We start from the raw sequence: 22,024 nt of genomic DNA on the forward strand, positions 1-22,024 counted from the left end.
ATTGTTATTCAAAAAGATGGTGTGCACGTTTGCCAACATGGGAATGAGAAACATTTCCAACATTTTTATAGAAAAAACAATTATTTTTTCGAGAAAAATGTTGTTTTTTTCCAATTGCAAATAACGATTATAAATTTATTTTGTTTTAAAACAACGATGCTATTTTAAGGGTTAAAACACACGTTAACCTAACCTTAAACTTTTAATCGATGAAATTCGCGAAGAGGCCCCAAATGTGATGGAATGAAACGTTGACTCATGGCCAGACAAGTTTGTTACCATCTGTTCAATTTTAGGATTAAGTTGTAATCTAAGATTACCTCCCAAGTGCTCTGGGAAGTCCAAACAATTTTAAATTCAAAAACGTACAATGTTATCTGCGATACGTAACAGAACAAAAAGTATCTATTTATAATTTTTCAAAAATTGTATACAATTGCGTTTATTAATAAACTTCGATGAAACAAAAAAATGTAAGAAACGAAAATGCTCGTGGCTGTTACGAAAATAGTTAACGATGACAGTTTATTCAGACAAATTATTTAAATCAATATTGTTCAAATTTATAAAGAATAATTATTATCAAATAAGTCACGAACAATAATAGAAAGGATTTTAAAGAAATTTAAAGTTATGAGTATTTTGTAAAAAATCTGGAAAGTGTTTCAAACAGAAATCGAAGTTAATTTACGTTTCAGAAATAAGTACTATGCATTGATTGCTTTCTAGAACCAACGAATCTACATCATTCTAATTTTAATTGCACTAGTCCTTTAGTATAAATAAAATTATTTATTTTTAAATACGAGAGAAAAAGAATAATAAATAATTCAAGAATAATACCAACGGAATAGTTTAAAATATTTGTAATTTATAAAATTTTCTGAATATTTCCTTAAAGAGTTCAAGTCTTTTATTTTTGTTTACATGGTATTTTTCTAAAAAAATAAATCTATCGTACGATCTCTTTGTTGAAATTATTCGATGTACGAATAATTTCTTCATAATCTTTAAGAAACATTTAACAAATTAAAATACAAAGCGTATAATTTATTAAATGGATTTCATAGAAATTGTTATAAAATTACACGGATTCTAGTATTAGAATATAGAAAAATTGGGCAAGTTACTCTCAGCCGCAATTCCGACGAGGTTCGATCGATATTTTTTTAAAGTGGAGCCGAACGGAAATACGCAGTTTGGTCGAGAGAACAATAGGAAGATTAGGCCTCTCTGAAACCAGTTTCGCCAGTGTAAATCGGTTCGTATTTTTATTTTCGGACGCGACAAGAAGACGGTTCTTCAATTCAACGATTATACGTCCATTAGTGGGAAAGAACAATCGATAAACATCGACAGCTTTTACTGTCGAAAGTTATCGATGTTTTTAGTGAATTACGAACTAGGAAAAGTGAGGTTAAATGGGGAAGAACAATCAATAATTATCGATAGCTTTTACTGTCGAAAGTTATCGATTTTTTTAATGAATTACGAACTAGGAAAAGTGAGGTTAAAGGGGGAAGAACAATCGATAATTATCGATGTTTTTAGTGAACTACGAACTAGGAAAAGTGAGGTTAAATGGGGAAGAACAATTAATAATTATCGATAGCTTTTACTGTCGAAAGTTATCGATGTTTTTAATGAATTACGAACTAGGAAAAGTGAGGTTAAATGGGGAAGAACAATCGATAATTATCGATGTTTTTAGTGAATTACGAACTAGGAAAAGTGAGGTTAAATGGGGAAGAACAATTAATAATTATCGATAGCTTTCACTGTCGAAAGTTATCGATGATTTAGTGAACTATGAACTAGGAAAAGTGAGGTTAAGTAATTGTTACACGCAATACATTAATTTGAATGGCATTCAGATAGTGTGTCAGACACTGTAATGCAATTAACTCATTAATTCATCGATGCAAAAGGGCAACTTAATTATTGACTTTGTTTGGAATAATTTGAACGATATCAAAATTGGTCATAGATATTTGATAATTGGTTTACAAGTGCAATCGTGAAATAATGACTCCACTATCGTAGTGATATCTTTTGGAACAACGTTAGCGAAAAGCAATTAACTAATTATTTTTTCCTTTTCGTTACTAGGTCAAATTTTTGATAGAAAATAACTAAAGATCTTTACGATAATTGAAATGTAAAAATTTGTAGGATATTGGGAAAAGATTGCAGCATTGATTGCTGTTTTGTTGAATGAAATTACATTGCAGGAAAGTCGCGATTATTTGAAGTTTGTAGTATATCGAGGTACCTAATAATTAAAATCGTCTGACCAGCGCGTTACAAAGGCTCGTTAAAGGAGTCGATCGAAACCGGTAGCATTCTTCTGCTATGATATAGGAAATACCACTATACCGGTAGGCGATCCACTTCTGGGTCAATTTACAATCCACCAGTGAGTAGGACAATCACTGTTACTCCACGATACGTAACTGGTGTTCCAATTTCGGTTTTTGAAAGCGTACATATGGTCAAACATATTTTTGCCAACGGCAAATATTTTTTAAACACCCCTTAATACGTTGAGTACCGCGACGGTCACCGGTGACCGCTTTCTGTCTCGCGAGTTAAAATAAAAAGTTATTTAACAAATTTTTAAGCAGAGACTCCACCCGTTAAAATGAACCCTCTCTTTTAATAAAGTTACAGCTACAGTCAACAATTTTTCAGTGGAAATTTAGTGATCCACGTGGACGAGTAAACAAAATTAATTTGTTTCGTAACGCGGGTTTTTTAAAGGAAGAATTGTAATAGTATAACAAGATTTAAATATGTAGATTCTCCATATTTATAAGAGAAAAGGAATCATTAACATCAGGCTAAGAACGGGTGGGTTAGCTCAGTGAGTAGGACGATTGGCTAGTAATCTGAAGATCGCAGGTTCGAAACCCCGGCGTCCGTGTGCCCTATTTTTCCTCGATTCCTACAAATGTATAGGGTTTTTCGATTTTCATCCATTGTTTACCACACTGTACGTCGCTAGAAATATTGATGCAAGTCAGATTCTTCTAAGGATTTTTGTGAATCATTCTGAACGAATGATAAATGTACAGATATCAGATCATCTCATAAAAAAATTGGTATCGTTCGATACTCTGTAAAAGTGATGAAGATAAAATTTGTAATTTAATAGGAAAATAAAGAAAAAAATTATCAGTTTCATATAGGGATTTCTGATATTTTAAATTAAAATCAATAATTCTCAGAAACTTGAAAGAAATAGATATTGTGTCACAGCTCTCGAAGTTCTGGAATTCCATATAATGAAACTGAACCTTGTTAGAAATAAAACACAATTTCCAGGGTAAACAATTTAAAAATTTCAACGTTTTAACGAAAAGCGTTGAACTACATTTTAATAAAAAATCAAATAAATTTTGTAGAAGAAGGGGTGGAAGTGTTAAATCGAGAAGAGGTTTATACTAAATTATACGTTTAAAATATTGCTTTAAATTGTAGTACAAAACTCAATTTTGGACAATACAGCGTTTCAATACTTTTTACTGATACGTACATCTTGCACGCTCGTTGTTGAACTTCGAACGATGCGTTATCAAATACTTTATTCTGGGAACCTCTTGTATATTTTAATCGAATAACGTAAAATAAAGGTGTAAACAATTACGTCAAAAGTATATTTGTTTTATTGTTAAAAAAAACTTCCATCAAACCTTATTATTAGTAATCAACGTATGAGAATGCCTTACAATTGGTATTGTAGGGTGCATTAGTCGAATGTAACATTAAAGTAATTTGATCAAAAATGGTAATACAGTATAATAAAAAATGCAACAATACGATCTTTAAAAATTCATAATTTTTTTCTTTTCGTTTACGGTCACGGAGATAAAAAAAAAAAAACTGACACTTATCAATAACAAATGACTTAGAATGTTGGAGTATGACGAATGCAATCGTTAAATGGTATACATATATGGCAATGTTGCATTTACAATTAGATCCCTCGTTAATGTTCGCTAGTTTCTTCCTCGATACTGTTCGTGGATTCATCCCCACTAATTCCTGAAATCGCATCGACGAAACGAAAATCAAACTTCCTCGAAAATGTAAAAAATCAAATTTAAAAATGAAGAAGTAACACGTAAGAATCGTGTATGTTGGTTGTTAACAAATTCAAGCCTCTCTATTTTAAAGTTGAGCTACCTGAATCATGTGATTTGTAAAAAAAACTACATAAATATGCACGATGGTTGATAAATAAGATCCTCAAGAACGTCAGTTCTGCGAGTAATGCGGATATGAAAGAAGTTTAACCTGCATTCGATAACCTCGAATGTTTAGTTTAAACGTGCAGATAGTAAGTTTTCTGTTAGAATGGTTGCATAACAGTGTCATTTATCGTAAGTTTGACTTTTGAATTTTTAACGTTGGAAAGTTATGCCTTTTGAAACTTCGATTTGTTAATCATTGCTAGGCATACCAAAAGCTGACCTTCGAGTTGCAATTAAACATGAAAGAGTGCAATACTAGGGATCCCAATTGTCCGACTAATTTTTAAGAGAAATCGACAGTGAGTAGGTAGAAAAAGTGATTATTAGAGGTATGGAAATGTATAAGAAAAATATTAAACAAAAATTACACCTAATATGCCAAAAGGTTTGCGTGAAATTATGAAACACGAAAGGCAACTAATTAAATATTTATATTATAATAATATTATTAAAAATATATATTTCATACATGTAAGATTGGTCTGTCTTGACGGCTGACCGAATATCTTTTCTATTATTGAAATATATTTTTAATATGCATGTATAAAGTATGTATACGTGGTTTTTTTAATGATAATTGGCGCCAAACACAGAATTGCACGCGTGCAATCGAATCATGAATAAAACTGTTCGAACGTTGTCGCTTAATGTCTTTTTTATCTTATCTCATCGATTTAATTATCGTACTAGCCACGTCATGTAACGAAGTGTCCGTTAAACACGTGTTCCGTTTTTTTCTTTTCTCGTATCGCGAATTCCATCTAATTGGCGATAAAATCTAACGCAAATATTGTTTTCTGCGTCGATCGGTTTTAAAAACCGGAGATGGACGAACTTCTTATCTACATAAAAATTTCAAACAACGAATGAAAGATAAACTTTCACAAATGTCTCGATAATTGTTTAGTTTAGATTAACGATCAAGAATTTAATACGTACAGTAGTACATTTACTTAAATCCTGAAGAATTCAAATAATATCAAATATTGCGAAAAGTGTATTTTTATAAAAAAAAAAATAATAATGCAGAGGTGACAAGTAAAAAGTTGATTATTTATTTTTACAGCTACTTCCATCGATCCTAAGAATTGTTTACCTCATAAATATTTAAACGATTTTAAAACGTGTATCGTATAAATTAAATACTGAAATGGAAATTTAGATTACTTAGAAATTATTCAATTTCACAGGAATTGAAAAGAGTATCAATATTTTATTACCGACGGAATGATTCATGTTGATAACCTTTTACAACTGTGAAATATACGCTTAAGAAAGCTTATTATTCACGTGATAAACAAAATACATTTTTAAATTAACTAGCTAGAATAGTAAATAACGGTTGATTATAATTTTGTAAATATTTATATTTGTAAATTTCAGAACGATACGACTTCTCGTCAAAAGTATACTGTTTTGAGAAATGCTGTGTTTTAAATTGTATCGAGTGATGTTTTCTTCATTTTTTATACATTTGAACATATATTCGTTTTCCAATTCGACCCAGAAGAGGATTGAGAGGGGTTGGAGAATGAAAAATATATTTCTTTTTAATAAACAAAACGTGATTGGAGCGTCTTCAAACACGTTTTGAAAATGGAGGAAAAGAAATTAACGCTAGAATTGGTATCTTCGATCAGAGAGATAGTATACTCATAAACTTACTAATCATCGTCATCGAAATCGTCTGCAATTTTTCGTAGATTATAATCCTCGTGATAAGTCGCATCTTTTCTACTGCCGACGATATTTAATCTCATTTAAACGCGTAGAAAATGCAGCTTTTTTTTTATTGTTTATTATGATCGACATGATAGTGTATACCAATTCTTTATATTTGCAATAACTTTCAAGAAACGAAGATGACCTTCGAGTGATGGAGATTTTTTCAAGAAAAATCTTTTTTTTTGTTTAATTTTTTATCACAATCATGTAGAGCATTATAAACTATAACATTTTGTCTTTAACCTTTTTTCAATGTCTCTTGTAGTTTAAGAGATATTAGCGAACATATGAAAGATTAGAATTTCTTTGAAGGGCTGAAAACACCCCTAGAACCTTGTTTGTACGTGTACAGGACTTGAAAATATTACTTAAATCTCACTAGTGATTATAATACCAGTAGGTAAGTCGGTTTATCGGTTTGTCGGTAAATCAAAAGAAATAGGTCCAAAGATTTACCGATAATGCATTTCTTTTTTACCGATAGTTAAATTAAATATAGTAATAGAGTCCGTGTACGCATTTTATATTTTCTTTAAAAACATTTTCCTTAGAAACATACAATAAAAGTTGCATTTGCAAGGTTCGTAATGGAGAAACTAAATACTTGCCAGATTTATCGTACCAATGTATGTAAATGCAGACGAAGAAAAGTATTTTTCGCCACCACTATCTCGTCTTTTCTTTCCTTTCGAATCGAAACATTGCGATTTGTGTTTTCACAATGTCGCAATAACAAGCATCGCATGTCTAGAGTTTGCTAATGCATATACATATGTATTTTGTGTTACATAATTCTATATGCTCAGAATAGTTTTATTTCTTTTTTAAATATTGATTTTTTAGTTTTAGTTCTTTTTAAAATATTGTTTTTTTAGTTTTAGTTCTTTTTAAAATATTGATTTTTATATTTTCTATATCTTAAATACTGTCGGCAAGTTATCGACATATTATATTGGTCGGTAATTTTGTCGAATTACCGGTAAATTTAGAATCTGCACATAATATACTATCTGAAAATTGTATCTGCCTCTTTATTTCACGGTCAGAGCGACAAAGTAAGGCCAGCGCTATGATCGTACATCCGTTTAGAGCTTCTATTCTTAGAGAATGCTTAATCTGTTCGTGGTATGCCTTCTTTTTAAATAACATTCACAAGAGTAGTCAGTATGTCGAACGCGATCGCATGAGAATTTGTTTATCGAACGGAAGCTCGGTCGAGTTATGATAACGACAGATGCGTTATTTGCAAAAAGAAAGTTTGCCCAGGAGGATTAGATACCGTAAGAGAGTATAACAATTCCTCCGGTAGTTGCAGTGTACATACAGATGTACGACTCTCCTACCATTTACGCACAGTACGTAACCCTCTCGTTGACAACAAATACCATTACATCATTGGTTTCTGTACCAGACGTTTGCACATTTACGTAATCCCGGCCATTTTTATTCGAGAGTAACTTGAAAGGAAAACAGTGCCACTCGTTAATCTGTTTCGAACGATCGATCGACGATTTAGTTTGATCTTGATCAATTATTATTAGACAGTCAGTTGACGATTGGTGATTCTCAACGAAAGAGTTTTATTTGTTTATTCGATTATTGACATTTCAACTTCAGTTCTTTTTCTTTTTTTTAAGAAACTCTGTTTCTTGGCGTTAAAATAATAATTTGTTGGGCTTTTCATATCAAAATAATCGAGTATTTTATATATCAGAGTTTTAATCCACCATTTTGGATCTTTATTAGAAGTGTTAACGTTACAGATCACGTGTTCGACAAACAGTTCGACAGATTTATATTCGTATGATGAAGATGACGAAGTTGAAGGAAGAAAGACGCAATATTTCACGAACAAAATAATGTAAAATTTTCAATTATAAATTTGATATGGAAAGTCCATCAATTGCAAAAATAAGTTGTTAATAATTATTAGATAACAATATTGCTTTATATAGGTATATTTCTATAGATTATTGCACCTCCACATTTTTTATTTTCAAATGTTTTATAAAAATGTATCCACCGAAATCAGCAAGTTAATAGTAAAAATATACTATTTCTCTAAAATTCTGGAATATACAGGGTGTTCGGCCACACTTGGGAAAAATTTTAATGGGAGATTATAGAAGCCAAAATAATACGAAAATCAAGAATACCAATTTCTTGATGGAGGCTTCGTTAAAAAGTTATTAACAATTAAATTCAAAAATTTCAAATCGTACTGAAAAAAATATTGTTAGTTGTGGGGGTCAATAACAATCATTTTTGGTGAATAGACATAACCCCGAAATCTTGCGCACTTTCGAGTAAAAAATTCGAGAAGGTGTGAAATTCTTCGACGAAATTAAAATATTTCAAATCGTTCTGAAAAAAATATTGCTAGCTGTGGGGGTCAATAACAATCATTTTTGGTGAATAGACATACCCCCGAAATCTTGCGCATTTTCGAGTAAAAAATTCGAGAAGGTGTGAAATTTTTCGACGAAATTAAAATATTTCAAATCGTTCTGAAAAAAATATTGTTAGCCGTGGGGGTCAATAACAATCATTTTTGGTGAATAGACATACCCCCGAAATCCTACGCATTTTCGAGTAAAAAATTCGAGAAGGTGTGAAATTTTTCGACGAAATTAAAATATTTCAAATCGTTTTGAAAAAAATATTGTTAGCTGTGAGGGTCAATAACAATCATTTTTGGTGAATAGACATAACCCCGAAATCTTACGCATTTTCGAGAAAAAAATTCAATACGTTCGGAATTTTAAACGTTAATAACTTTTTAACGAAGCCTCCATCAACAAATTGGTATTCTTGATTTTCGTCTTATTTTGGCCTCTAGAATCCCCCATTAAAATTTCTCTCCAGGGTTGGCGGAACACCCTGTATGTAATATTGTTTCCATTGACACACTAATTAAGATAATAATAAAGACTGAATGAATTCTAAAACGTATTCGTTTATGTATAAAACACGTGATGTTACCGAAGGTTTTTAGTTTTTAGTTTTACATTAATTTTTAGTTAGTTTTTATATATAATATATAAGAATATTCAAATTTTGTGTTAGCTAGAATGGATAAGTTAGGGTGGTTGCAATTAGGATAGATTAAATTAATTTAAGTTGAACATTGTAACCGGAAGTCATCCCAAGCCGCAAAGCGAGGATTATGCGCAATAATAATAATAATATAAAATACGTGATGCTGTATTTTTGAAGCAATAAAAATCTTGTGAGAAATTACATCATTTTGTGAAAAATTCACACCGCGGGTCATCGAATTCCTAAAAGTGCGACGTTGCCATAATTCCAAAGCATGGCCGCGCACGAAAATAGAAAGTCAAATTTAATTTTTTGGACTCTGACGTGGTACGGTTTATTTTACTAAAATCGACGCACTATCAGAAAACTTGAATCAATTTTACTGAAATTTTGATTTTAATCCCGTGTCATCGAGGACCATAACTTACATAAAAAATAAAGGAAAGTTACAGAATAACAATTATTTTCTCGACCAAAATGTTTTTAGTTATAAAAAGTACCGTTATAAATGATCGAAATTCTTTATTTCGTTACCGACGATCATTATTAACGAGGGAAAATTTAATTTGGTAGTTTGTAACAGTTGTGCCAACATTATCCATTTTATTCTACATTTCCCTATTATTCGAGTATTATTTCTTTTTGTTACGCGACAATAACGACAAGATGTTTCTTTGTGTCATTTAATTATACAGTTGACAGAGAGAATTACATAACGCTCGCCTTTGCAATTTCTTGCTCGATCGATAAAATTAATCGTCCCGACAGTGCTTGCCCGTAGCAAACGGATTAAATTTAATTGAAACAGATGATCCCTCTCATGAGGAAATATACATTCGCATTAGAAGTTCTCGTTGAGTATCGTGCGTTTAAAGAACTATTAGATTCATTTGAAACCTTCGAATTAACGCGAGTTAATTCCCCGGGACACTTAATTACGTCGAGTTAGGGTTCGAACAAGAACTATTTTCCCCAGTTACAATTGCTAGCGAGAATAATTCGTGTTAATGTCGTCTCATGAAAAATCTCCTTTAAAATATTTTGAGACGAGGAATATGTGGTGGATTCTGGTGAAATAACAATTGTTTAACACGTCAAGATATACGTATATTTCGAGATACATTGGGTGGTATTATAAACTCTCAATAAAACTCGACATACACGCCTTCTCCGATCTTCTCGCGTACCGCCATACTACCAACCTCACATTTTTCATTCGTTGCCAACTTCTTCTCTTCGCCATGTTCGTACCAAGTTTTCCCGCGTGAAAGTACAAAGCAAGCAAAAAATTTTAACGCAGTAACACGCAACCGAGAGTCGTTAAATCCTCTTTATCATAAAAATTGCATCGACGTTGCTCGTTAAGGAGTTGCATCACTTTTATGGCAAAAAACAAATCGAACATATAATTTTGTTTATAAAATCATAATCTTCAGTTTTCAGAAATGATGTAAAATAGAATCTATAGAATGAGAAAAATATGGCGTTCAAACATTTTGTTACGGCTTATTATTAGTTTAATGATATTCTAAGATTACATAGCGTAACTTTTAGGAAATGAAAAAGGCCACTGCATTCCTCGACATATTTTTAACTAAATTATATAATCTACGACTTTTATTTATTTCCATTTTTATATTAGGTCAATAAAATAATAAAAATAATGTAAATGTAGCCTGTAATGAATGCTTTAATTTCTTATACGAAATAGAATATGTTTAAAAATAATAATATTGCTCAAGTTTGCTTTTAAAAAACTGTTGGAATAGCTTTAAGATCAACGCCGTTCCGTTTCCTCGCGTCGAACGTGCACATAAAAGTTTCTTTTTAAAGTTTATTATATGTTTTACTCGTAGTAAAAAAAAGTCATTTCGATAGCATGTATCGCTTTGTTATGAAAATATTCGCAAAGAGTATCTTTTACTTTGTCATCGACGAGCTGACGTAATCCTCTTAAACCCGTCTGTCTTTTAAACGACATTCAAAGTGTTTCAACTTGTTCCCGGTCATCGGTCGATTTAAGTTGCAACAACTTGTCGCAATAAATCGCCAGCTGCCATAAATCTATTCACAATTAACAGAATAGACGTAAACATCACACGTGCTCGATAAACTGGCTCGCGTGATGTCATCGTTACGAAAGGCGATCTAGAAAATTATAGATTTAATCAGAGTTAAACGTTACACGAATAAATATGTATCTTCAATTTTTTAAATATCTATGAAATTATTATGATAATCGTTATTCGTCATTCGGTCTTCGTATTTTACGAATAAAAGTTTATCTAAATAAACAGAATTATGTAAATAAACGAATAAATAAAAGAAAACTTTACGAGTCAATTATTTTCAGCGAATTCAAATTTGAAAACCATTTTTGAAAATACTTAAGCTACAACGTTTAAATCGAACAACTTTTGAATATTAAACTCTTGTATACAGGGTGTTCAGCTACCCCTGGGGAAAATTTTAATGGGAGATTCTAGAGAAAATCAAGAATACCAATTTGTTGATGGAGGCTTCGTTAAAAAGTTATTAACAATTAAATTCAAAAATTTCAAATCGTTCTGGAAAAATTATTTTCGGTTGCGGGGGTCAATTACAATCATTTTTGGTCATTATATATACCCCCGAAATCCTATTCATTTTCGAGAAAAAAATTCGAAAACATGTGAAATTTTTCGACAAAATTAAAAAATTTCAAATCGTTTTGGAAAAATTATTTTTGGTTGCGGGGATCAATTGCAATTATTTTTGGTCAACAGACATAACCTCGAAATCCTACTCAGTTTCTAGAAAAAAATTCGAGGTGTGAAATTTTTCGACGAAATTAAAGTACTTGAAATCGTTCTAAAAAAAATATTGTTAGCCGTGGGGGTCAATTACAATCATTTTTGGTGAACAGACATACCCCAAAAATTTTATGCGTTTTCGAGAAAAAAATTAGAATAGGTGGACAAATTTTTCGACAAAATTGAAAAATTTCAAATCGTTCTAAAAAAATTAGTTTCATCTGCAGGGGTCAATTGCAATTATTTTTGGTGAATAGACATACCCCCGAAATCTTGCGCATTTTTGAGAAAAAAATTCAGTACGGTCGAAACTTTAATCGTTAATAACTTTTTAACAAAGCCTCCATCAACAAATTGGTATTCTTGATTTTCATCTTATTTTGGCCTCTAGAATCCCCCATTAAAATTTTTCCCAGGGTTGACTGAACACCCTTTATAATCGTGCATCGTGTCTTCTACGTGATAAATATTGGCAGATTACAAAGAAAAATTGTAAATCACGCTTAAGAATACACACGTCTTACTATCTTTAGAGACAGTAATAATTTTATTTGCATCTGGAATTGAGAAACAGGAACTCTTATAAGATATTTAAGTCCTTTATAGCCCGAGGTATTACAGGTGATACCATTTAAGATTTCTGATTGTAATCTATGTAGAAGAACATGTACAGTCTTTATTCTAACGCGAGGACCTTCGCTTCAACAATTCATCGAGGGGCACAAAAACTATGGAAAGAGTTCGTGTAAATAGGTGATTCGATCTGGTTCACAAATTATAATCATTATAGGGGGGTGTTCCCCTAGTTCCGGACGCTTCAGGTATTTTTCGAAACAATTTTACGTAACTCTTTTCATAATTGATCTTTTTTTTCGTATCTGATGCTCATAGTCAGAACATCTATTTGGTCCATGGGAAATTTCTAGTCTTACTCGTTCGTATATTAGATTTTTCCCGGATACCCGAAACAATGTCGATTCGATTTTGTTTCAGTTATCCAGTAATCTAGTTTCAGTTATTCGATTTTTCCCGGATAACTGAAACAATGTCGGTTAGATTTTGTTTCAGTTATCCAGTAATCTAGTTTCAGTTATCCGGGAGAAATCGAAATTTTGGGAAATATCGTTTCCATTATCCGAAGATTATCGTATCTGTTTCAGTGTCGAACGCGAGGCGTCGAAGAACATCGAAGAAAATGAAAGAGAGTGCTTCAAAGATGCGATCGTGTCGAGCAGAAGCCTCAATAAAGGCTTCACCGAAACGACAACTATCAAAAATGCCATACCTGAGGTACACTGAAAACCCACTCTGTAATCTAAGTTTAAGGACAATGTTTAACACGTTAAGATCTAGTTAAGAACTAGATTAGTTTCTGATTCCTTGGAACGTGCAGAATTATGGCGTAAACAAGTATTTGGTTTAACTTTTAAAATTCGCCTAATTTCGAGCAACGTCGAGTAAATTTTATTCGCGAACGTTCATGTTTCTTTTAAGAAATCCGTCGATGAATTGTAACTTGGAAACGAAATTTATGTATACGTCAGGTAAATTAAAAACGAATCTAAAAATTTGATTTGTCACTTGCGAATCAAATTTGTTTTTCTCTCTATTTTTAACATTTTCTTTGTTCGTCGAATATTTCCGTAGATCGCCGCCTGCATCATAGCCGCGACTTTCCACATATCGGTGGGTTTCAGCATGGCGTACTCGGCGATTCTCATTCCTCACCTGGAGGCCGCGGATGCGGAATTGCACGCCACTCAAGAGGAAACTTCCTGGATAGGTGAGCGGTTTCCAAGATCTAACAAAGTCGGTAGCACGATGAATAACGACCATAAGCACGAGTGAAGCGCGAATACCGTGCATCGATCATAACGAGGACACGCCAGTGTATGAATTAACATTGAACAAAGTGATAATTGTCACAGTTTGACGAGCACTCGATGATCTCGTTATAATCATTACTAGGAATGTCACAATAGTTAGGCAAGACCATGGGAGGAGCCATAGGTACATTTCTGGAGGCCATAGAAAGGCCATAGAAAGGTACATCATGCCTAAAGAGGCGTTATCTTTTTAATGCTTTGAACTCATCATTATGAAATTACAAGCTTCCTTAGTTATTGGTATGGAATAAAATTTCATGATTTTGCCTTTCACCCCTATATTGTGCTCAGTATTTTATCTGGTCTTTGATCATCTCAGCTTTTCTTTGTATTAAACAGACGTGTCAGAAGTAAAGCAAATTTTCTTCTCATTGCACTTCAGTTTTCTCCTCTCAGAATCCTTTCTCTCAATTGGCGCGTTCACAAAACAGATACAGACAAATGGAGACGTATTCGATCATCCTATGAGTAACGTCGTTTCTTATTTTACCTTCAATAAACGTCAGAAATACCAATTTTATTCACCTACATCTTATTATTAAAACTAGTTTAAATATAAGTAATAATCTAAGTACCCAAGTTCTATCCAAACTATCATCATTGGGTAATCCAGTTGTGGCCATCAATGACCCAACAAATTAATATAATTTTAAACCTAAAACGTTGTAAAGTGTAGATGGTAATTTCAGTTGCATAACAAATTATTTAAACGTTTGGGAACCGTTCAAATTTGAAACACTTCAGAATCACATCCTCTTCACTTTCTTGCTGGCTTCTTAGTTTAATATCTTCGAGGAAATTCAACTCAGGGATGTAGAAGTAGAGGATCCAACCTGTAAAGTAATTCCAGACAAATTAACGTTTTATAATGTCCAGATGCGCATACTTATAAGCAGCAGCCCTTGCCATTGGATCCTCGATAGTTGCAAAAGTGTTTAACTCTGTTTTCTTGGAAACATTGAAGTCCCTATCATGTTGCGTTCTAAAACAGATAGATAAAAATGTACGAATGATTTATGTTTCAGCCAGCGTGGTGGTAGTGTGTACACCCGTGGGTGCCTTAATGGGCGGCTTCCTGATGGAGATATTGGGAAGGTTAAGGACCCTCCAACTTGGCGCGATTCCCTGCGTGGCGGGATGGATTCTCATAGCTCTTTCAACGAACATTCCGATGCTCTTGGTCGGTCGACTACTGACTGGACTGTCCACTGCTCTAGCAACTTCTCCTGCTATTGTCTACATCACCGAGGTCGCACGGCCAGAATTAAGGGGTTCGATGATATCTTTCGGGCCGACTTTGGCCTCTTTTGGAATGGTACTTTCGTACGTGAAGGGGGCATACATACATTGGAGATTGGTAGCCTGGCTCAGCATTATTTACGCCGTCGTGCCTATCATTTTGGTAGAATTGTTCGTGCCCGAGTCCCCTGTGTGGCTAGTCTCCAAGGGTCGAACGGAGGATGCGAAAAAGTCGCTAGAATGGTAAGAAACGACCCATAACAAGTAACATTGGATAGACAGTTGGAATGTCACTTGGCCCGGTTAACAAATTTTAAACATTTATGTTAACACTATTGTTCAAATCTTAATTAAAAATTCTTTACTGAAAGATGACTTGTCTTTGTCACTAGAATTATAGTGGTGTAAGTCAAGGTTGCACTCGTTTGTTCTGAATAAAATGGCTTCATTATCAAATAGATAAACCATATACAGTCCGGTGCAAATATAGTTTGGCTGCAAAAGCATTTAGACAAACTTGTGCGAATTATAAACAAAAAAGTTCCAGAATGAACAATGTAAAATAAATAGTCTGATATGTTCCTCAATCAACAAATTGATATTCTTGGTTTTCGTCTTATTTGGGCCTCTAAAGCATGTAAAGATATATAGAATTCTGTAAAATGATACTAACGCGGCAGTGGACGCGTTAATAATAATTAATATTAGGTATTATATTAGGCAGCTTGAGTATTAGGATTTTATTTGTTTTGGTAAATTATTTCATTTTACTTTAACTGGTTTGCAGGCTGTACAAATATGAACCAAAACAAGGGAAAGTGTCCGCCGCAGAAGCGCAATTGACAACGATCATGAAGGAGAAAGAAATCAAACTTAACGAGCAGAGGAAGAGCAAACATGGCGGCCTATCCAACAAGATGAGAGCATTCTTAAAGCCTACCGGATGGAAGCCAATGACGATACTCTTTCTGTTCTTCTTTTTCCAACAGTTCTCCGGAATTTACATTACTCTATTCTATGCTGTCACATGGTTCCAAGTAAGCGACGGACGTACCTGAATCTTCCTCGAGAATCGTGATCGTTAACCAGATATGCGTTTCATAATTTTAATTACCGCTGTTCAGGAAGTTGGCGCTGGCGTAAACGAATACTTGGCCTCGATTCTAGTCGGTGTAACGCGTTTCCTGTGTTCGATGGTGAACACGTGGCTGTTGAGGCGATACCAGAGACGCCCGTTGTGTATAGTCTCGTCCTTGGGAATGGCGGCTTGTATGACCGTTTCCGGTTACTTCACTCTCCTTATTAGGGACGGCGATCGGTCTGGCTACTGGGTACGCATTAAAATCTAGCAATACCGTGACCAATTTCAACTAATTTCTCTGTTCCATCAGGTACCTGTTCTTTGTCTGCTGCTTTACGTTTGCACGTCTATGGTCGGTATGCTAACTATTCCATGGACCATGACCGCGGAATTATTCCCAACCGAGATCAGAGGAATAGCTCATTCCATCAGTTACTCGATAGCCAACATGCTAATGTTCGCTGCTCTGCAGAGTTACAGAAGCTTGCAAAGCTTTTTGGGTGGTACGTACCTGACAAATTCCCTACAATAGACGTTTAGATGCAGAACCGTAACCAGAACCGATATAAACATTTCGATTGTTAAGGGATCTTAGTCAGACCCATTGTACACAAGTTTGAAACAGTCATTTTCAATAATGATTAAAAATAATGCAGTACCATCGGTAAGAGACAATGTCGTCAAGTAATTTTTGCTTACAAGAGGAATGTTAGTACCGATCCTCATCTTACTTGACCAAGTCAATTTCTGTAAACGCTATTTGCGATTAAAGAGTTATTAGTTGTAATTTCATCCCCAAAACGTCAACGTAATTTAGATGTTTAATCATTTTTTAAAGGGTCCTACGCTGTGCAATGGTTCTTCGCCGGCGTTTCACTTGGCGCCGTAGTTTTCGTGTGGCTGCTGCTGCCTGAAACGCATGGCAAGAAGCTTTCCGAGATCGAGGAGTACTTCCAAAACAATTTCTTGGCCGTTGGAGCGAAGTCGGAAGCTCGGAAGCAACGCGCGAGAAGGAGAAACAAACGAAAGGGTCCCACTGCTCTCACGCAGCCGCTGAATCCATCGCATTCGAAAACAATACAAAACGTTTAAATAGGCTTCTTTCGCACGGGCTGGAACCGCGACAAAGAATTCCTGGCTATAGGGTGCTATCCGAGTTGTACGTATACTACTAATTCTACATGTGACATGCGGATAACGTTTTAGTTGAAGTTACCTTTAGAAACGATAGGAGCGCGATTTAGTCGCGCGTAGATTTTATATGAATCAAGCACCAATCACCTTGGTTTCATTAAGTATCGTCTGTAGTAGCGTGTCAGAGTCGAGAGAGATTGAGGGGTGCTATATGAAGTGCGTTGTGAGACTACATAGTCTCCTAATTAAACTTTGCTTTCGCTTGAATCGTGTTCGTGTAAACGACTAGTTAGCGTCCTGTTAGTTCGAGGAGAAGGACTTTGAACACGAAGGTGACAATTTAAAAGAAGCATACCATGAACAAATTAACACGTTGACTACCAGACCTAAACCGTAGTATTCTCTGTAAGACTAAAACTTTGATTTTAGACAATTGTAAACTACATAACTTTAAATTTGCCTTGGTATATACATTTGCAACCTCGCTAAAATTCGTAACTCGAGACTTCATTTGTTTTAATTTCATAGTAAAAGGTACTGTCACCCATACGTAGGTGGTGACACCTGGCAGTCAAAAGTGTTAACGTACCGTTTGGATTTGTATCATCGCCTCGAAGTTACACGATAAACGAAGAGCCCATTTGGTTGTTGCTAACGTCGTAAAAATTTTTTAGAGAAAAGTATCCCACGTAATCGAGAAAATATCGAAATTATTTATGTACTCCGGTTAATATTAATTCTTGCCCTCTAAAAGAAAGTCACCAACCCCAGTACCATCCAAAATGGCTTCTCTTAGTACTGTGAGAATTGTAATGGCCGACCGTACATGCGCACAAGAACAGAAAGATCGACGCGATATCTAATGGCGTGACATTGCTCGGACAACGGGATAATTATACCAAAAACTATCAAACGACTCTACACGCGACACATAAAACAGTATTACACGTTGATCTGATACAGTCTTCTGCGCAAACGTGCGCAGACGACCGTAGAAGAGATAGATGATGGTTTTTCGTTCGAAACAAACGTTGGTTAAGGTCTTTCTTACGTCATGTATCGTCTCGTGAGAAAACATTAGACGCTTACGAGCAGGCAAAGCATTCCTTTTTGAAAATCAATTTTACAACTTCGCTGTGATTTAACAGTACTTGTAAAAAGAATGAAATTTTACAATCCGCGATACTTAAGTGTAGTATCCCATTTTGCATTTGAATGGATGTGCTATGCAGAGATCGCAAGTTGACGACGATTTAACTCGTCGACCTACGATTTCTGTACAGTGCAGAATAATACAATCGAAATCGTGGAATAAATTTTCTTTCTTCTACGTTCGAAGTGACTTCGAAAATACGTGAGGTACGCTCACGCCCGCTTAAAATTCGTTCGATTAATGTATATAGGTAATAATTTATAAACTACAACGCCATTTTCTCGTAATTAACTTCGCCCACTTTGCGTATACGAATTAAGCGCGCGCGTACCCCACGTATTTTCGAAGGCCATTATCTCGAATACGAAGGATTAGGACGAAACGAATTCCACATGTTTAAACAAAAAAACCGCCTTTTAAGGGACACATTTGTATCCAAACGCAAGCGCTGTGTTATGAAACGCCATCTATATTATCACGTTTGACTGAAGGACTTACAGCTTTTTTCTATGGCAAACCATCCATTTAAACAGGTACTTAAGGTCATGACCTTTTATACAGTGTTTATTTAAATTTAATGATCTATTTATAGAAATGGGTTTTATAACTTATTTGTAAAAATGCAAACCTTTTTCGATACCTTTATACGAATGTTGGTACTAAAATGGCCTGTTTATGGTCTATGTTCGATCACTGCATCGAACACTCAGAGTATTTTTTTATATGAGTTATCTACAGAAAAACCATAGAATAAAACAAAGTCAGTTTTAACGCTCAGAATAACCCGCGGATATTCTATCGCCGATTGGTCGATCGTACATTTGTTAAATTGTAATAGTGTCGTAATCGATGGACCAAATTTAACATCTAGAGCATCGCTAAGTCTTGGGCGAAGATAATCGATAACAATCGTGCGTAATCGAACAGAGTTTACAAAGGCAGTTATCTTGTCCGTGAATTGTTAAGAAATATTAGTCCATAAAAATTCTACATGCAATCAAATTTTTGATAATCATTATGGCAGAAAAGTGAATCATATGATTATCCACTTATTAAGAGAATAAATTTATGCTATATAGTTTATTTCGAAATTCTTGGCTCGACAAATGCCTTTCTTTATTTGTCGACTGTTCGATGATTATTTGTAATATAAGTGTGCGTGAACATACGAACAAAGTAGCTTTTATATTAATATACTTTGTACTGTACAATACAGCATGCTTGTATTTCTTAAGTATAAATGCGTTTATGTCAATACATATGTACGTACAGTTATATGCGTATATATACCATTGTAAAATTTCATGAAGCGTTTCTAATAAAATCATATTTTTGGAAACCACAAACGAAGTAATTTATCATCTTAACATCGTCAGGTGTTCCAGTGTTCAACGAGGTTTTGTTGAAACATAACGCAGGTAAAAAAAGGATTGCGGTGACCGTCGCGTTTTAGACTTCTATAATCTTCGTCGAACTGCCCCGCGGGAGTAGAGAAAGCCACACAAGTTTGTCGAGGAATAGTTCGTTATTTTCAACGATAGATGGCGCTTATTTTCCGACCTCAAACCCCCTGGTGCTAAAACGCCCAAGTTTGTCGTCGAATAGTTCAGGGTTTCAACAATAGATGGCGCTTATTTCCCGACCTCGAACCCTCTGGTGCTAAAAGGCCCAAGCTTGTCGAGAAATCCATCTAGCGTGGACGATACGAACTATTCCACGACAAACTTGGACGTTTTAGCACCAGAGGGCCTGAGGTCGGTAAATAAGCGCCATCTAGCGTTGAAGGTAACGAACTATTCCACGACAAACTTGGGCGTTTTAGCACCAGGGGGCTTGAGGTCGGGAAATAAGCGCCATCTATCGTTGACAATAACGAACTATTCGACGACAAACTTGGGCGTTTTAGCACCAGGGGGTTTGAGGTCGAAAAATAAGCGCCATCTAGCGTTGAAAATAACGAACTATCCCACGTCAAACTTGGGCTTTTTGTCAGGAGAGCAGTCAGTTTACCTCTGTCGTACATACGCGTGATCTGTCATCTCTGGTACAAACCAGAGACGCCAGACGAAGCGCCGAGTGCACCGTGGACACGTCTCATAGGAGTTAAGAGAGGCAGGCTCACATTTGCCTTCTCGCTCTTGAACAACTGACATCCAACCTCACGTCAACGGCATACGATTCGGAATCTTGACTGCCCAGGTATTTTTACTTGCCTTTCCTAGAGTTCATTACTGAACTCTGCAAATTACTCCTGGTTTCTATTTGCCTCTGAAGACTTCTGATGATCAGTGCTGACAAAAGTACAGAACTCTCGACAACTTTTGACACCATCAGCGACTGTTACTGACTGCTCCTGATTACTGCTTGCCTCTGCTGGACTCTGCTGACCATCGCTTATATTTCCGACAACCTATAACGATTACTATTGACTTCTGCTAACCTCTGTTGGTCTTTGCTGATCTCTGTCAGCGTGTGCATGTCTCTGCTGAACTTTCCTGGCCTCTGCCGAACGCTACTGACCACTGCAGGTATTTCTGATAATGTATAATTTTTTTTTTTTTTTTTTTGTCGTGGGGAAAATCTTCGAAAGACTCCCTCCCACCTCTTTGGGGAGAGGTGGGAGGGTTGTGTGGGATTCCCCGCGCCCGTAGAATGACGGGCGCGGGACCTACCCACTAAAAACCCCACTGTGACCCTTCCGCACGATTTGGGAGGATACCGGGAATCGCTCGAAGCATTCTTCCGGTACCCTCCCCGTGCCTGCGCTTTGCGCCCATCCCCGGGGGGGACAAACGGTCCCCCCGGTAGACACTCTGTCTCATAGCAGCAGGACGGGACCACTCCATCCCGCCGCCATCCGTCCTGGGGCCGCATTTAGTGGCGGGCTGCGAGCCCCAACTCGCAACCGCCTGCGACCCCGTTTCTACCCCTCGGCGGCCGGGAGCTCATGGCCGAACGCTACTGACCACTGCAGGTATTTCTGATAATGTATAACGATTAATACTTACTACTGCATGCCCCTACAAGTCTCTGCTTGCCTTTGCAGGTTTCTGCTTGCCACTGCATGCCTCTGCTCGTCTCTGCTGACCGCTGCTGACCACCTCTGATGCTTCTGACAACATATAACGCTTACTACATGCTACTATTCGCCCCTGGTGATCTCTGCTTGCCACTGTTGGCCTCTGCTGACCACCGCTTATATTTCTGGCAACGTACAACGATTACGACTGGCTACTGTCAGCCTCTCCCAGCCTCTGCTGACCTCTGCTGACCACCCCTGATGCTTCTGGCAACGTATAACGATTACAACTTGCTACTGCTTGGCCCTGCTAGTCTCTGCATGCCTCTGCATCCCTCTGCTGACCTCTGCTGGCCCCTGCTGACCACGCTGACCTTTGTTAACAACTTCTAACATGATGTACATGTATTAAAACTTTGTATAATGTAAATCTATGACAATAAATGATATAATTTCAAAGAATTCTATGTGTTCTCATCACTTTTACCTTTCTTTTCCTCTCCCCATTATTCCCTTAGTTATAAGAAACCGTTTCTCTACTTAAAACTGGAATTCCAAAGTGCCCGGAGCGTTTTCTGAAATGCCGGTGACCTTGACCCACTTTCGAAACTGGGTCAAGGCCAAATCCTGATTCCCAAAGCGCTAGGAATTTTTCTAAGATTCGATGGCCTTGACCTACTTTCGAAATTGGGTCAAGGCCATC

The 22,024-nt window shown here is 35.7% G+C and overlaps 1 protein-coding gene and 1 long non-coding RNA gene across 4 annotated transcripts in view; both read left to right on the forward strand.

The window, feature by feature from the left end:
• Positions 1–17,721, forward strand: part of LOC143348276 (facilitated trehalose transporter Tret1) — a 59,042-nt gene extending 41,321 nt beyond the window's left edge. For 2 of the 3 annotated variants that reach the window (XM_076778316.1, XM_076778315.1), the window contains exons 3-9: positions 12,970–13,099; positions 13,457–13,592; positions 14,721–15,177; positions 15,722–15,971; positions 16,059–16,265; positions 16,326–16,518; positions 16,854–17,721. In XM_076778316.1, the coding sequence (XP_076634431.1) occupies positions 12,970–13,099; positions 13,457–13,592; positions 14,721–15,177; positions 15,722–15,971; positions 16,059–16,265; positions 16,326–16,518; positions 16,854–17,107 (1,627 nt within the window). In that variant the 3' untranslated portion in view covers positions 17,108–17,721. Of the gene's footprint in view, positions 1–7,143; positions 7,334–12,969; positions 13,100–13,456; positions 13,593–14,720; positions 15,178–15,721; positions 15,972–16,058; positions 16,266–16,325; positions 16,519–16,853 lie in introns of those variants that run through there. The other variant, XM_076778314.1, reaches the window with a different exon arrangement.
• Positions 17,722–20,335: 2,614 nt separating this feature from the next.
• LOC143347678 (uncharacterized) lies at positions 20,336–21,694 on the forward strand. Its single transcript, XR_013080653.1, has 3 exons — positions 20,336–20,501; positions 20,577–21,276; positions 21,349–21,694. It is a non-coding gene; the product is annotated as an uncharacterized LOC143347678 (long non-coding RNA).
• Positions 21,695–22,024: the final 330 nt, after the last annotated feature.

This window comes from Colletes latitarsis, chromosome 11 (assembly GCF_051014445.1).
Source record: "Colletes latitarsis isolate SP2378_abdomen chromosome 11, iyColLati1, whole genome shotgun sequence".
NCBI classification, from domain to species: domain Eukaryota; kingdom Metazoa; phylum Arthropoda; class Insecta; order Hymenoptera; family Colletidae; genus Colletes; species Colletes latitarsis.